This window comes from Falco naumanni, chromosome 1 (genome assembly GCF_017639655.2).
Source record: "Falco naumanni isolate bFalNau1 chromosome 1, bFalNau1.pat, whole genome shotgun sequence".
NCBI classification, from domain to species: Eukaryota; Metazoa; Chordata; class Aves; order Falconiformes; family Falconidae; genus Falco; species Falco naumanni.
The window spans coordinates 7,944,148-7,959,333 of record NC_054054.1 but is presented as its reverse complement, the minus strand read 5'-3'; the positions used below and the strand labels follow the sequence as shown (position 1 = coordinate 7,959,333).

The 15,186-nt window shown below is 43.5% G+C and overlaps 1 protein-coding gene across 7 annotated transcripts in view; it reads right to left on the bottom strand.

Moving 5' to 3' along the window:
- Nucleotides 1–15,186, bottom strand: part of JADE1 (jade family PHD finger 1) — a 47,172-nt gene that overhangs the window by 9,683 nt on the left and 22,303 nt on the right. For 6 of the 7 annotated variants that reach the window (XM_040615717.1, XM_040615541.1, XM_040615370.1 and 3 more), the window contains exons 3-8: nt 14,925–15,007; nt 11,241–11,398; nt 7,310–7,497; nt 3,823–4,034; nt 2,207–2,374; nt 1,472–1,588 (exon numbers count right to left, since the gene is read on the bottom strand). In XM_040615717.1, coding sequence (XP_040471651.1) covers nt 1,472–1,588; nt 2,207–2,374; nt 3,823–4,034; nt 7,310–7,497; nt 11,241–11,398; nt 14,925–15,007 — 926 coding nt within the window. The remainder of the gene's footprint in view (nt 1–1,471; nt 1,589–2,206; nt 2,375–3,822; nt 4,035–7,309; nt 7,498–11,240; nt 11,399–14,924; nt 15,008–15,186) is intronic. The other variant, XM_040615863.1, reaches the window with a different exon arrangement.

The following is a 15,186-nucleotide window of genomic DNA, read 5'->3' as shown; positions in this document are numbered from 1 at the left end:
GGGTGACGAGCATTACCACAATACTAAGCTATATTTTATTGTCTTTTTCTGCACAATCACAGCACTGCCCCAAGTGGGTCACCTGGCCTTTCTCTCATTTGTTCTCAAGTAAGGTAGGGCAAAGTTTTGTCTTGTGCCTCAGGAAACCAAGTATCTCCTCTTTCACAAATCTGGGGCTTGGTGTTTTCTCAATCTTTCTAGATTTTAAAATTGTCCTTAAAATTATTAACATTTCTGAGTGATTTTTCCACTGTAAAGGATCTGCACGTGCTTTACAGCTAACAACCCAATATAAATATGCATGTGAAACAACACTGCCCAGTCTGAAATGCTCTGGCGCAGACCAGGTCAGATATTTAAGTGACAATTCACAGGCTACAGTGAGAAAGGCTGAATCCAAATCCACCTGCAATGGCAGAGAGAATTTCAGAAGTACACAATGAGACAAACTGGCACTGGCCCAAGAACGTGAGTTGTTGGTATGAAACTAATAGCTTTATGGTTTTAATTATTTATTGTATACGGAAATCATTCTTTTTGGAACTATGGCGACTAGACATTTGTTTTGATTCTTCCCCATCTTGCCAATTCGGGCAGTTATCATCCCTGAGCTCAAGTTACCAGAAGTCAGAACAGTAACGTGGCGCTGCTTCTACTGAAGTATGAACTGGGAAACTCAAACCCAGGAGGTTTTTTTCCCCTTGGAAACACCAAGAGCTCCAAGCATCTAGCCACAACCAACAGAGGAAATGGGGCTCATTTCCTCAGCTTGTGGCTCGCTCTCATCTCAGGGCAGACCAGTCAAACCACCTACTTTTTCTTCCTACTGCTAAAAAAGCTTAATATTAAATTAGCCGATATTCTCCTCAGCAACGTAAAAGGTGGACCAACAACAAAATAGTTACAGCCAAAACAGTCCGATTTTAAGGAGAACCTAAAGTAAGAAATTCAGAGATACACCTCAGCTTTACCGTCAAAGTGAAGGTGTTCACTTCCACTGACTGCAGTGAGAGCTGGGCATGCTCGGCACCTTAAAAATCCAGGTCGTTGCCAGAAGTAGGCAACTCCCCTTGAAATATCCAACTTGTCTTAGAAGTCACAAAATAGGCACTAGCAGACAGGTTTCAACATGGAAGTTTTCAGCATTCAAGCTTCGTTTTTGCATGTGGTACCTCACAGAAATACAGGTTTTTTCCTCTACTTGACAACATTTAAGTTTTATTTCAGTGTACTAATAAACGTGTCAGCGTTACCAACAAATTACAAAGTCTTATGGGATGACCTGGTTATTATTATTATTAAAATTTTAGTAGAAAGTAAAAGCACACTAACATTCAAAAGCACTTCCGTGTGCAATTAAGTCCATAGTAACAAACAGGAAATCAAAGAAAGTTTACTGCAGATGCACGTTTTGTGTATCTACTAAAAACTGACAAAATAAAACACTCAGCTGTTTGTGCAAGTAAATTACCTGTATAGAAGCTCCAACTTTTTCATTACAAAGGCTGCACACCAGTGCCCACCTGCTGCTGGGAATGTGGGAAACCTTTGTAATGGGCTCCATTTTTTCTGGACTTCCAATGCTCACCTAAGAGGAAAAAAAGGTTAAAAAACACAAAGTGACTATTACAGTGTTAAGTCAAAAGGGAAACAATTTTATCAAAGAAATCAAATTCCTTGTGTGCATATGCAAAATTAGCATCTTCCAAGTTCCTCGGTTTATAAGGAACTAAACAAACCTGAATTCCTTTTTTTAGACATCAGTTCCTCACTGCATGAGCAAAACAGTTTCAAGGTGAAGACCACCAATTTAAAATTATCGTACAGGATGTGTATTTTGATTATGAGAACCCACAGGAATTCTCACAGTCACATCCAAACCTCCCTGACTCACCTTTAATGTTCCGTTTATCAAATTGAAAGGTACTTTGTGTCCTTGTTAAATGAGCTTTGCCAGCAGCAAAGGCCTCATTTTTTGAGGCCTAATTTTGGTTGACAAAGGTAATGTAATTACTTTTCTTTACAGGTGATGCATCATCCTGCCAGACTTTACATCTAACTGAAAATCTTTTACACTGTCTTCCTAAGCAGTCCCGTATCTATGCTACACTCGTAGCAACACGCACTATGTTGAACAGTATTTCTAAGAGGTTTCTGCTCTCCCAGAGTCACGGCAGCCCTGAACTCCCCGAGGATCGGCACCTACCTCTGGAATCCACAGAGCACAGCTAACATGGACCCACTTGGTGCCGCTCCGGGTCGGCTTCATGGCACCACCCTTCTTGGGACACAGCAAACACTTGGGCTGAACACCAAGCGCGCAGGTCCTGCACAGCCAGCTGCCTTCTGGCACCTTCAGAATCCCGTAACACGCCTGTTTTCCCATGGACAGAAAAGGGAAAGAAAATAGAGGACACAATATGCATTTCTGTTACTCTCTAGCTCTTTACACATAGCCTCTCACAACTCTCAAAACGGTCTTTATGGAATTTCTAACTATAGAAACACTAGCTTGTAGAGGAGGATCTCGGGGTGCTTTCACAAACTTGACCAACCCCATTACCCATTCATTCCCCAAAAAGACCGGGAGCAGAGGTCATGGCGAGCTGTCAGGGAAAACACCCACTGCCCACTTCAGCTGGGAAAACAAAGAATGTGTTTGCCAGCCCAGAGAGCAAGGGGACTCCTGACAGAACCCTCCAGCAGTGCACGAGGATGAAGTTCAGTATCACGATGACTACACCTAACGGGAACTGGACTGTATCTAATTCAGAAGGCAAGAACCACAAATTCGAGAGCTCTCCTGTGCAATACTCAGTTATTCCAAAGCACTGAGTTTTACTTCTTATTCAGAGCGAAAAGTGCAGAACAGCAACTAATTAAGGTCACTTTTTTCAGAAGACTGCATCTTTATGGAGACCTCTGTCCAAATTACTGTCAGTTTTAAGCCTCATAAGTTTCAGATTTGATGTGAACAGAGACTAAGCATCAAAGAACCACTACAGGTCTACAAATGCCCACTTTGAGTATCTTGCAAGATAGCCATTTGTACCTTACAGCTGTCATAGGCCTATTTCTTTATCATTAGTACAAACGCAGTTAAGTAACACATGCCAGAAAATGCCCCTCTTGCTCAGCAGACAACACAGTTTTCCAAACACTGAATGACAAAGCACACTTCTTAAAGCTGGAAGGACAGGCTGACAGGAAGGCATCTGCCACAGCAAGAAGCATCCACAAAAACGAATAGCCTGAAAGCGCATCCATTCTTTCATGCTAAGAAGACTTCTTAACTGCCACAAAAAGGTGGCACACAATAGTGCTTCATTAGCTCAGCTCAGCAGGTTCTCCATTTAATTAAAATGACTATAATAAATCCTACCTGTGTCCCTACCGACTGCCTCGAAGTTCTCTCTTCCCCTCCCCTGCTGAGCCCTAAGCTGCTGATACTACAGGTGTGTTCACCCCAGACGTGTGCAGAAAAACAGGAGAAGAACATAGCAAAAGCAGCGACCAGGTAAGAATGCGCAACAATACACGCCTATGTTTTGGGGAGGCAATTCCTCACCTTGTCACTTCCTCCACACATACACAATTCCACCTTTAAGCCTCTTAGCATGACATTTCTAGAATTACATGTAACAATTCTCCTTCACGATTACATAATTTCTGAATTCATCCCACCCTTCAATGGTGAACTCTGCAACAACTTAACAAAGCAATGTCGGTCACTGGAAAAAATCCAAGCTCTTTAATGGTTTGGAAAAGCTTCTGTCACCACCCCTGCACACCCCCCACACTGTGCCCCCCCAGCCACCATACCTGGTGCACGCAAATATTGCATTTGTCACAGAACACCATTTCGTTGCCATCTTCTCCATCTGGAGACTGACAGACGTCACAGACAACATCTTCATCATATTCAATCCCAAGTCCTTCTTCCGTCTCGATAGCATGATTCATGTTATCATAGCATCGTTGTTCAAACTCCTCTATGACCCTTTCCATTGTGTACTCATCCAGTTCAGGCATCCCTGGGAAACAGGAGTTGTTACTTATTTAAAGGAAAGAGCGACAACCAACCGCCACACTCAACTCCAGCTGCTTTTTTAACAGCTGAGTACATCCAGCGCCAGCCCCACACATACACATTTCACTCCTATACAGCCTGCCTATTCCAGCATAAGATAGGGAACATTAAAAAAAAAAAAAAGGTCTTCTTACAACAGTAATAAACTGATAGAAACAGAGAATGCAAACCAATCTTGCAAAATCCTGAAAAACACTTTCACAAACTGATTCTGGCTTCCTGGTCTTGCTCTCATTCTTCCTTCTGGGACAGCACCGTCTATAGGTTTTACTTCAATTTTGCAATCCAGATGTTGACTCTTTGGTGAAAGATTTGAGAGTGTTTTGATGGAGGCAACGAGGGGAAATCAATGACAAAATCTCCCATGATCCTTGTAGTTTACAAATTTTTAGTTTCTAACAACAGTTGTTTGTTTTTTACAAGTTCCAACCCAACAGGGCCCTAACTGAGGTCTCCATCAGACCCTGCTACATCAATAAACGAGTTTGTTTTAATAAGTGAAAAAAACCAGATGTAATAAATCCACCATCAACTCTGGGACAATGAATAAATGCAACATCTGATCTGGGATTTGGTCTTTTCAAACAGCATCCATCACAAAATTATTCACGACACCACAGCTACAGGCGATTACACTACAGCATTCTAGAATTCAAATTTGTTCATTATATTAAATTACTATTTTAGACCTGAAAAAATAACTATCCTAGAAGCAGCAAGAAAAATACCAAAAAAAGAACATGGTGCTTCCCCCTCTCTGGCTTCCATCTCTCACTTGCCGTGACAACGAGCTGGCTGTGTTGGTACTGCACCAACCCTTGCCACAAGATGATGCCCCACAAACACCTGTGAAACCAAGAAAGCTCTACTACTGCAAACAACCATTTTCCTTTTGCAAAGTCAGCTTAGCGCAAGAATTCCCATACACTTAAATCACTACAGCGAAGTGCAGGCTTGATATCCCACTTTTGGTCCAATTCCCAGTACCTCAGGTTTACTGTGACATACAGAAGAGGCAAATTAGTGATGTGTGTTTTAACAAGAAAATCCTCCTTTTGACTCTCCCTGTAAATAACTGAGCCACAAATTCCACAAAACAAAGAAGAAAAAAACCTCTCTAGCTCCCCCAGATCAGAAGGCAAACACTCTACAGAAGTATTTCAAAAGTACTTCCAGTTTCCCTGAGAGGTAAATCCTCTCACGGCAGAGATCAATGCATCCGATACTACCCAAACTGAGCAGCTGGAATGCAGCAAGAGGGAAGAGCCAAAATCCCGCGGATGAAAGAGAGCGAATTTTGCCCTGCAGCCCAGAAACACTGCACCAGCAAAGCAGATGCTGGCAGGTTTTAGACCAGTCTGCAACTGAGTTCTAACCTCACGATTGCTATCACCGCATAAAAAAAAGCCTAAGAGAGACGTCATTGACTGTGCATTTATAAGGGTTAAAAAAAGAAAATCAAGGGGCTGTGGCTTCAGTTCAAATGTTTACATTCATTCTTTTAAAGACAGAATATATGTTTTCAGTACCTGAAGTACTGCAATGGGTATCAGAGAAAACATGGAATTCATAGCTGCAGGGATGCCATGAAGGAAGCGTTACAACTGCAGATCAGGAAATATTTCACTTTTCAGATGGCCATGAATATAGCTGTTGAGCGCAGTGTCTGACAGAGCACCCAGGCGTGTGTTTCAAGACCCACAATGTACTGCCTGGCGCTGACAGGACCATTTCCTTCCCTCTGCCTACAGCAAAAGTGTGTGGATAAAGACTTAAAGCAAACAAACTACAAGAAACTACAGCAAACCATAACATCAAAGATCAGACCTGTCAAATTCTAGCCGTTCCTTGTTTCATGGGCAACGTGTACTTTTGAAGGTTATGTTGGTGTAGCAGAACGGCTACCACAGGGCTTCATGCACAGCTACTAACGGGCACAATGACGAGCCTCCCCTGTGCCCTTTATCACTACTGCTACACGCACCCCAGCGCTAGCCCTCCTCTGCTTTTGGCAAAAGACAGAGGGGATTATCTACACTAGATAGATGGGCGTCAATTACAAATCCTAAAAAGTATTTTTAATTTTTCTTCGAAGAAAGCTAAAGGGACTTGCTGCTGCTGTTCTCCTGAAGGTAACTGGAAAGGAAACTTAAAATTCTTGAATCATAAACCGTTTTGAAATCGTCTAAGCCCAACGTTCAATTTGAGCAAGCCTGACTCGAGGGCTGGAAAAAAGGCTTGGGTAAGAGACCAGATCAAGGCTGGGTCATCAGTTTCTCCCATATGTGGGTTTAAAAAGGAGAAACTTTTAAACAGTTATAAATGGTCAGTTTGTGATGTACTAGGTCTTGAGCCATGCCACGTATGGGCTACAGCCAGGTGAAACCCATACAACTCAACTCAAAGCAGGGAACTGCCACAACGCCAGGACAAAAATTGACAGTGTTCAGCAACACATCCAAACCTCTTCCATCTGGCACAGCACCTTTTCCCTTCCCCAAACAGGGTGTTAGAAGTTCTGTGCTGACTTACATCCTCTACAGCTCCAATATCTTCTGGATACTGCCTGCCCCTTCCCACACACAAGCCATTCTGTAGAAAAGGGAACAGTTGGCTCCCCTTGTGACAGCTCCTCTTCCCTCATCAGAACTGGAGGACAAGGTCACAGTAAGGTTTGGGAGGTTGCTCCAATAAATCACTGCAGGAATTCCTCACTGCCTCATTCCCTGCGCAGTTCAGCGACACAGGCTCTCTAAACCTCCCAAGACGCCTTGTCTACCTTCTTCGCATTGAACACCACGAGCTAAAAGGATGGTATGGATATGCGAAGCACAGAAAAATAAATAAATCAAAAAAAGGACTAACTGGAAAAACTACCTGAATGGTCTGTCTGAAGTCCTCTTCAAGGACCTTGATGGCAAAACGGGAACTTTGTGAGAATTCCCTTGTGAAATGGAAAGCAGCAGAGGAAAGAAAAACCATGTGGCCAGATTCTGGCCTGGTCGAAGCAGATACAACTGAGCAGTTAAGAAAGCACGTATCTCAGGGCTTAATCACATCAGCTCTGGTTTCCTGCAGCTACCCCAAATCATTTGATTACTGCGTTTTCATACCTCTATCATCTCTTCCCACTTGCTGCCTTCCCTAAACTTATTCTTAAGTTTACCAGCTTTAAAAAAAAACACAAAAGCAACAAAAACACAAGCACTGATTGCTCACCCATTTCTTTGAATTCTTCATTGGCAAGCTGCAACCATGCCACGTCCACATCATTGAGATCGTAGCGACACACGCTGTCTGCTAAGGTTCGAATGTCAACATAGCCCAGCTCTGGAGGCTCCAAACCTGACGAAACAATATACTTCCTGGGACGTGTAAACGTGACAGTTTTTGTCTCGGACACAATCCTAAAACAAACAGACAAGCAGACGTCAGGTACGCTGGGTTGCTGAGAGACCTGTTTCTAGTGAATTCAAAATGCCTCATTCTGAGTGACTAATGATCATCAGCAATCATCTAACCATCTAAGCAATCACCTTGCACCACTGAGATGGGAAGAGAAAACAGTACAGTGCACGCTCATAACAGATTGGCAGTATTATAAGAAATTAATTGGAGTTACCTAGAAATCCAATTTATTACCAGAATTCTAAATAAAATGCAAAGATTGGAGGACAGAGCTGTGCTTTTATCTGAAATTCACACTTGTTTAAAGATAGAGTAGGAACACTGTATGTTATGTAGTGATGGCTGCCACATGCACACATGTTAAACTGTTTTAAGACTTCTTTTAAATCGATCTGTTTAACTACGATACCAAGAGCAAGACAAATCAAGGGAAAAGTAGTATTTCCTGCTACATTTGAACCTTGCTTCCTTATGTTTCTTCTGGATATGTGTGTGCGTGTGTGTGTGTGCGCGTGTGTAGCTACAGAACTGCCACCTTTGTGAAATTCAGAAGACCTTTCAACAGAAAACCTGAAATTTCCTCTAGCTTCACCTTCACTTACCCAAGCAGATCCAAGCTCTGGCACCCTGGGTCTGCATTTCCTCTTTCACAATCACTAATGTCATGCTGGACCATGCACAAATATTAATCAGCCACTGCTGAAACTACCTTCTCTCAGGTTTTGGAGGTTCCAGCTGGCCAACAACCAACCATGAAAGTGTATTTTAGCTGCAAGCCAGCTGAAATTTTCTTCAACCACAAGCACTGGTTCAGGAAACAGTAAAGTACCTACAGCACATAACTTGTCCTGGGTCAGATTCCTGCAACGCTGCAACTCTGCAAAGCTGGGAGGTGGGAGCAAAACTGCCCAGTTCACAAAGGCCAGCAGTCATTCCACATGCAACCTGGTGCCTCCAAACAGCAAGGTAGCTCTGGCAGTCCACCTCAGCAGAGGGCACTGCACCTTCCCTCAGCTAACTGCACACGCTGAAGTTCAGTTTGGGTGAAACCCACTTCATGAGGTAAGGCTGGTACCTCCAGAGCGACAGGCCACATGCCGCCGTATGACTGCCTCCTGCAGCACCAGTGCTGATCATTTTTTTGGTGCTGCAAGTGCTACAGGGGAAGGCAGCACCACTCTGTAGACACAACTTTCTGCTGGGAACAGCCTAAGCACCACAAGCAGGACATACTCCACCCTATTTTGCCACTACCAGAGGTCCAATGTGAAACTCCACCTCCTGTCAGAAGACTGATCTGCCGCTGTATCTGCACACACAGATCTCACTAAATCTTCTACCTACTTCAGTCTGCGGCACAGCCCTACATCTTCCCCTCCTCTACCTTCTTTCAGACAGCAACCTGAGAAACAGCGGACAAGAGCCAAATGCTGAATTTGGGGCTTCTGAGGTGCAGAAGGGGACTGTGGAAGAATACAAATCTGAATGATCTCACCAGCCTAACTGCACTGCCCAAACTGTTCCTCATCATGCTATATAGTACTAAAATACTACAGACTACTACATCTCACAGAGACTTCACTTTAAACTGGGAACTCCTTTCTGAATCTTCTGTACCACAAACTCCTTCCCAAGTACCTTTCCATTCGGAAATCATAACCTCTGGGCAGCACCCTGCACATGCTGTCTAAATACCATTGTAGTGGCTCAGAATAAATAAGCACAGGTAGTTTGGCTTTAAAACAAGCCACTTCCATCTATTTCTGTGATAGGAAGTAGGTTTTTTTTAAAAAAAAAAAAAAAAAGCAAGTTACTACATACCAAAAAACACATTCAACTGAATGATTCATCTGAACACAAGCCTACGCTGAATCACCACACGCACTTGCTCTTTTCCCCACCCCTCTGAGCCTCTTCTTGCTGCCCTGACCAGTCACTACAAGACCAAAACCTTTTATTTGCTATTACGTACCTCAGTAGCAGCAGCTATCTGTACTGTAGTTTGCTTCTGTTCTACACCAGCTACAATACGACTACGACTGATTCAATTTACAAAACATCTCCCTCCCCTCCCAAAGTTAGGCACAAAACAGCTCCAGCACTCCAGCACCACTCGAGCAGTGCTCTCCAAGTGTTTTATGAGGGAGCAAACAGGATATAAATCAGGGATCCAGAGGGCCACTGACCAGCAGGTGCTCACCAATAGGACCATACAAGATAGCTCAGCAACTAAAAAAAAAAAGAGCGGTACCTCCTGAGCTGATACCTACAACTGTGGGTACCTTCTTTCTACACCTCCTTTAAGATTTTAAACTTGGAGCAATGTCTCTGTTGGCCATTGGCAGAGAAAAGCTCTCTCCTAACTGAGTACCTGCATCTGACAGAGCCACCAAACCACCCCCCTGAAAGATACAGCGTGGGGATCCCCTGGAAGGTCTCCCTCTGCTAAAGTCCACAGGTCTCCTGGCCCTCCTGCAGCCTTGCGAGATGCTTGAAAGAGAAAGCAGTGAGGGGAAGACAATGTCAGCACACAAGTACAACCTGTGTGCATTTAAGTAGGGACTGGGTGAAGTTAGCGTGGAGCAGGAAGGCTACGAGCGCTGCAGGGGAACGGTATGCTCTCTCACATTCTGAACTGCACGGCAGAGGGGGAAATGCTGAGTAATCTTGGAGCTTCAGGTCCAGACCTTCAGAAGGAAAAGGAAGGAGAGGATTTACCTGATGCACGGCTAAGTCCCTCATTGTACAGACCTAGTGGGGCTGTGCAGCCATCTGCAGGTTGCTGCACAGAACATAAAAAGTGCAAACACTCCTGTAGTCCCCCTACTCCAAGGTTAAAGCTGACAGATGCAGACCTAGCAGAAGCAGTGTAGTAGCATCATCCAGATTTACAGTATATCAGAGATCAGGCTGTTCTGGCCCCACCAGCACTCATGGGTCATTCGGTAACACCTTACAGGCCAGCCTGGACTTACTCAAAGAGATCTAGTATGATGAAATGGCAATAATCCTTGTTCTTCTCGCTTTCCCCAACTCCAATCCCAACTAAGCATAGGACAGATTTATGGGCTGCAGCACACACCTGCCCATACTACTGTACTCTTTAATTTGAAACAGAAAATAGTATCCAAGTGTAACAAACAAAGTAGAGAAAATAAGTGTTTCTTGGGTAAGAGCTAGAAAATCTCACATTAATGTATTTAGTTACATGTACATCTGGATGGTTCCTAAACAGCTGAAATGTTGTACAACAATCAATTTCCTAAGTTAGTAAATGAAACAAGGAAAAAAAAAACAAAACAACAAAACCCAGGTGAAACCAAAATAAATTCTGTATTTTCTCTAGCCTTAAGTTTGGCTTGTCTTAACTGTTCCTTGAAAGGAAGCAGTGGCTTGGAACTAAGCACAAGAAGCATCAGACGAGTGCTCTCCCAGCAATGCTGAGTGAGGTCAAGTCTGGGCTTAAAAACAGAAGCTATTTTTAAGGTTCTGTCATCACACTCCATCCTAATGTAATGCCAAAAGTGATTCTCTGATATTCATATTTCAACGCATTGCCAGAACAGGCCTGACTTGACCTCTCTGACCATTCAAAAAGCTGAGGCAGGTTGCACTTCACCTCTGAGAACCTAGACCTTTCTAGCTAGACACTGTGGAATAAAGCTCAAGAAGCCAAGGCAATGTAGACATAAGCCGCTAGCATAAACGTATGTGTATTTGTTTACATTCCTCCAAACTATACCTGGCTACTGGTTGTGGGATGGTCCCTGGGCTAACTGGCACCTGAACTCCCTTTTCCCACTCCTGCCTCCAGGGGTCTGCCAGCACATAGTATTCATCAGGGTTCAGCTGGAAGGAGTCATGTAACTTCATGGCAGTGATCAGGTCCGTTCTGAACACCTGCAAAGAGAGTGACCAAGAGAGAAAATAGAGACACTGACATTTGATATTTACACTCTACGATTCGCAGCTTCAGGGTAACCATGGAGCATAGCGTGTAACAAGGTCACTGTATCACCAGTGCACTAACCCAGCCCACTGCAGGACAGAAGTTTAGGTTCATTGCAGGGAACAGAGGTGGCTGACGGTGCAAACCCTGATCAAATGACTCCCGCAAACTTCACTACAAGTCCTGGTGCTTCCCCTGCATCAAAGGTAGAACGCTGAAAGGCGCTACCCACTTTACCTCCGACTTGGCTGCAATAAAAGCTGCAGGAGCTCTGAGTTTTAAAACAACAGCACAAGGAAGACTCATTTTTGCTCTAAGGTTTTTGGTAGGGTTTTTGGGTTTGTTTTTTTTTTCAATTATTGGAGCTCTGACTAATCCAAAGACATTCTAGAAATTCCCTGTGGTAGAAATCAAGGCGTGACTCTACCATGACCAGCCACAAGAGGAAATTCTAAGGAGATGACTCTTTGTGCAAGTATTTAAAATAATAATGCAAAAGATCAAATAAAATAAGACCCAAATTGGAATTCTGGTAGCAGCTCCCTGTTCAGTACAGGTTCTTGTTATTCCATCAGCTACAGACACCTCTGCATGGTAGCTTTAGTTTTACTTTGCCTTTTCAAAGGCATCCACCTCTCAAACAAGCAGGGTGTTTGGCAACTTTTGGGTTAGCACTCATGAATAAGCAGCGATGCTGTCTTCAGCAAGCTGTAGAATGACAAAAAGGGATCACTCTTGCAGCGGGCATGCTGTGGTACTGTTGTGGCAGCTTCTGCCTGGTTGGCCACTGCCTGTCAGCACTGCAGAAAGTCAAGGCATCTGAACTACAAGCCTGCGCTTGCTGACACCTCTTCCAGCTCTCCCCCCACCCTGCTCTCCCTGTAAGGCAAGGCTGCTGTAGACTACAGTAACTGCACTCAGTACTCTGCACCTCCAGAACCATAAACTTTTAACTACTCAATGCCACGTTCAAAGGAAAGGGTTAAAAAGCAACCAGGTGACAGAAAATAAGCACCACCAGGACAAGACAAAGATAGGTAACATCTTAAGAAAAGTTCGCCTGCAGACTTCGCAGTTTGTGGTGGGCAGTCCACATCCACCCAGAGCCACGTTGCACAGTTACAAAGGCAAAGACTGATCATCAGGGCAGCGCTCCTAGATTCTCTTACTGAGCTGCTAAGGGGGCAAAGTAACACAACCTCCCAGCCCCAAACCAACAGCCACACTAGTTTACATTAGCTCCAGCCAATTGTTGCATATGGCTGAGGAAGAACCAGATCTAGACTGAGTGCTAATTAGGCAGGCCTCCCCGGGACAGCAGTGTCTGTCACACACTATTCACACACCTGAAATCTCAATAGATTCCCTACGATTTTGCGGGAAGTATTTTAGGGAAACAGTGAACCTGATGGCTATTTATATTTCTTAGAATATTTCACAGTGTGATTTGCCTTACCACACTGCACATCTTGAAGCCTCTTCTCCCTCTCAAAACACACATACTACCCCACTTCCGTCTCAGTATGTTCCTGTTTCCACTCTGGCTTTATCATAAAAATAGCATAAAATCATGACATTTTTCTTAACACTTGTCTTGACATGTTCAGAAAAACTGCCAACATTAAAAAATAATAATACTGCCATATGAAGGAAAGGGTGAAGGCAGGTAATGAAATATAATGAAATGTTTTAAACAATCCAATTGTAAGTCCCGTGAGGCTCCAATTAAGAAATTATAAATAAGCCACAAAGTAAACTGGCTCACAAAACAAACAAGCACAGCGGGCCAGGCGATTCTGCACTTTTAAGAGATCTGAATTAAAGCAATCAAATGTCAAATGAAAAGAAGACTAAAAATATAAAATGGGACACAAAATTTGCTCAATCTGAGAGCCAAAGTAACTCAGGCTCTCAGATAAATTTGTCGCAAAACTCCCCCAGAAGCAAAGCTAATGCAGCACCTGACAGCCAAGAAACTCCTTCCCAGGCCAGTGGCCCTGTGACACCATTCTTTCTGCTCTAATTTCTGATGCAATCAGACTGCCTGGAGCAAAGCAGAGCTTACAGAAGTGCTGGCTCTCAGAAGCACTGAACACTTCAAAACTAAAGGGTGAAACCCTGGCCACGCTGAAGTCGAATGGAATTTTGCCACCAACTTCAATGAGACCAGGATTTCACCCGGGGAGTTTAGCAAGTGTCACTTTTCTGCCAGCACACTCATCAGAACAGCGTTGTGGCAAGCAGAGACAATGCAAGTGGAGGGAGGAGGGAGGGAGCGAGGGAAAAGACTGTGAAACAGAGCTGAAGGAAAGTATATGAGAAGTCCATCCAGGCTCAGAAAACAGGAGAGAGCAGCACAAAACTGCAAAGATTCTGACAACAAATGCAGGAAAGGGAGAGGAGAAAACAGAAGAACACAAAAAAACCAAGAGTAAGATTCATAATTATCTCAGATTATTTCCTGATAGCCTTTCATAACGTAGTTCTCAAAACTGGATCTATGAGGCTACTTCTAAGGGATGTAACTAAGGCAAGCAAATCTACTACCAGCAAGAATAAATTCACCAGGAGTCTCTACAGTCACCAAGAAACCCAGAAGGTTTTCAACAGCCAACAATCAAAAAAGAAGACTGGAACTCACCAGTACTAGGTGTAGTTCACACTGAAAAATGAATGGGATTCTTGTGAAAACTCTTCTCCAGGACTTAAGTCTACTGTCATTGGGGAGAGGAGTAAAGCACATTTCTTCTCAACATCACTCACTCACTAACGCACCAGAAATAGCTGTATTGCACAAGTATCTTAAATGAAGAAGTTCCATCTCCCAAAGTTAACGCTTTCTTTGCAGCCTCTACAAATTCTGCAGTGTAGTATTTGCCTGCAGATAGGGAGATTCAGCAAGAATATTTCCAAAGAACTGGATCGCATTTATGTGTTACTAACAGTTGATCCATCCTGGAAAGTTCAAAGACTTCTATCGCCCTTGATACAATTTCCTCAAAGCACTATGCAAGACAGAACTGTCAGGAAGCAGATTTCTAGTTTGACAAGCACTTTAACAAAGATCACATACCAAGACCCAATACTAGCTATGAAATAAATGCACCTAATGTAAACTTCCACTGTTCACAAATCAAGCTACAAATAAACCCCGACGCTTAAAATACCAGAAGACAGACTCTGCAGCTACGTCGAATGGGTGTCAGACTATAACAAAATTCACAGATAGAAACTGGTGCTGGCAGCGGCTGTGCCAACAGCAGAACTCCCTCATCTCCTGGCACATTAAAAAAAAAAGAAAAGAAAAAGAAAAAGAATAAGAAAAAAGGCGGTGGGAGGTGGGGGGCAGATGCCAGCTAAAATGTAGCAAAAAGAAAAGAAAATGTGAATCAGAAGAAATGGATACATTACCAGAATATGTATAGGGCTTTGTATTTGACAGGATGTAACAAAATGCAAATCAAATTCCAGAAATACCTCAGAAGGTTTTCGATCTTCATGTCTGGAACACGAAGTCCTCCGATGTCGAGATCTGGAATGCTGGGACCAGGTGGACAGACCTAGGATAGAGAAATGATCACTTGCAGACACCCCTGCCACGTATCAATGAAAGCCTTTGCTCTCTCCGCTCACCCGAGGCAGCCAATGGACCTGAGTGGGGCTGTGTGAGTAAGGCAAGCCAAGAGTCGGGTTTCTGTGACAAACCTGCAGAAGGCTCTTTCAAAACAAACTAGAAAAT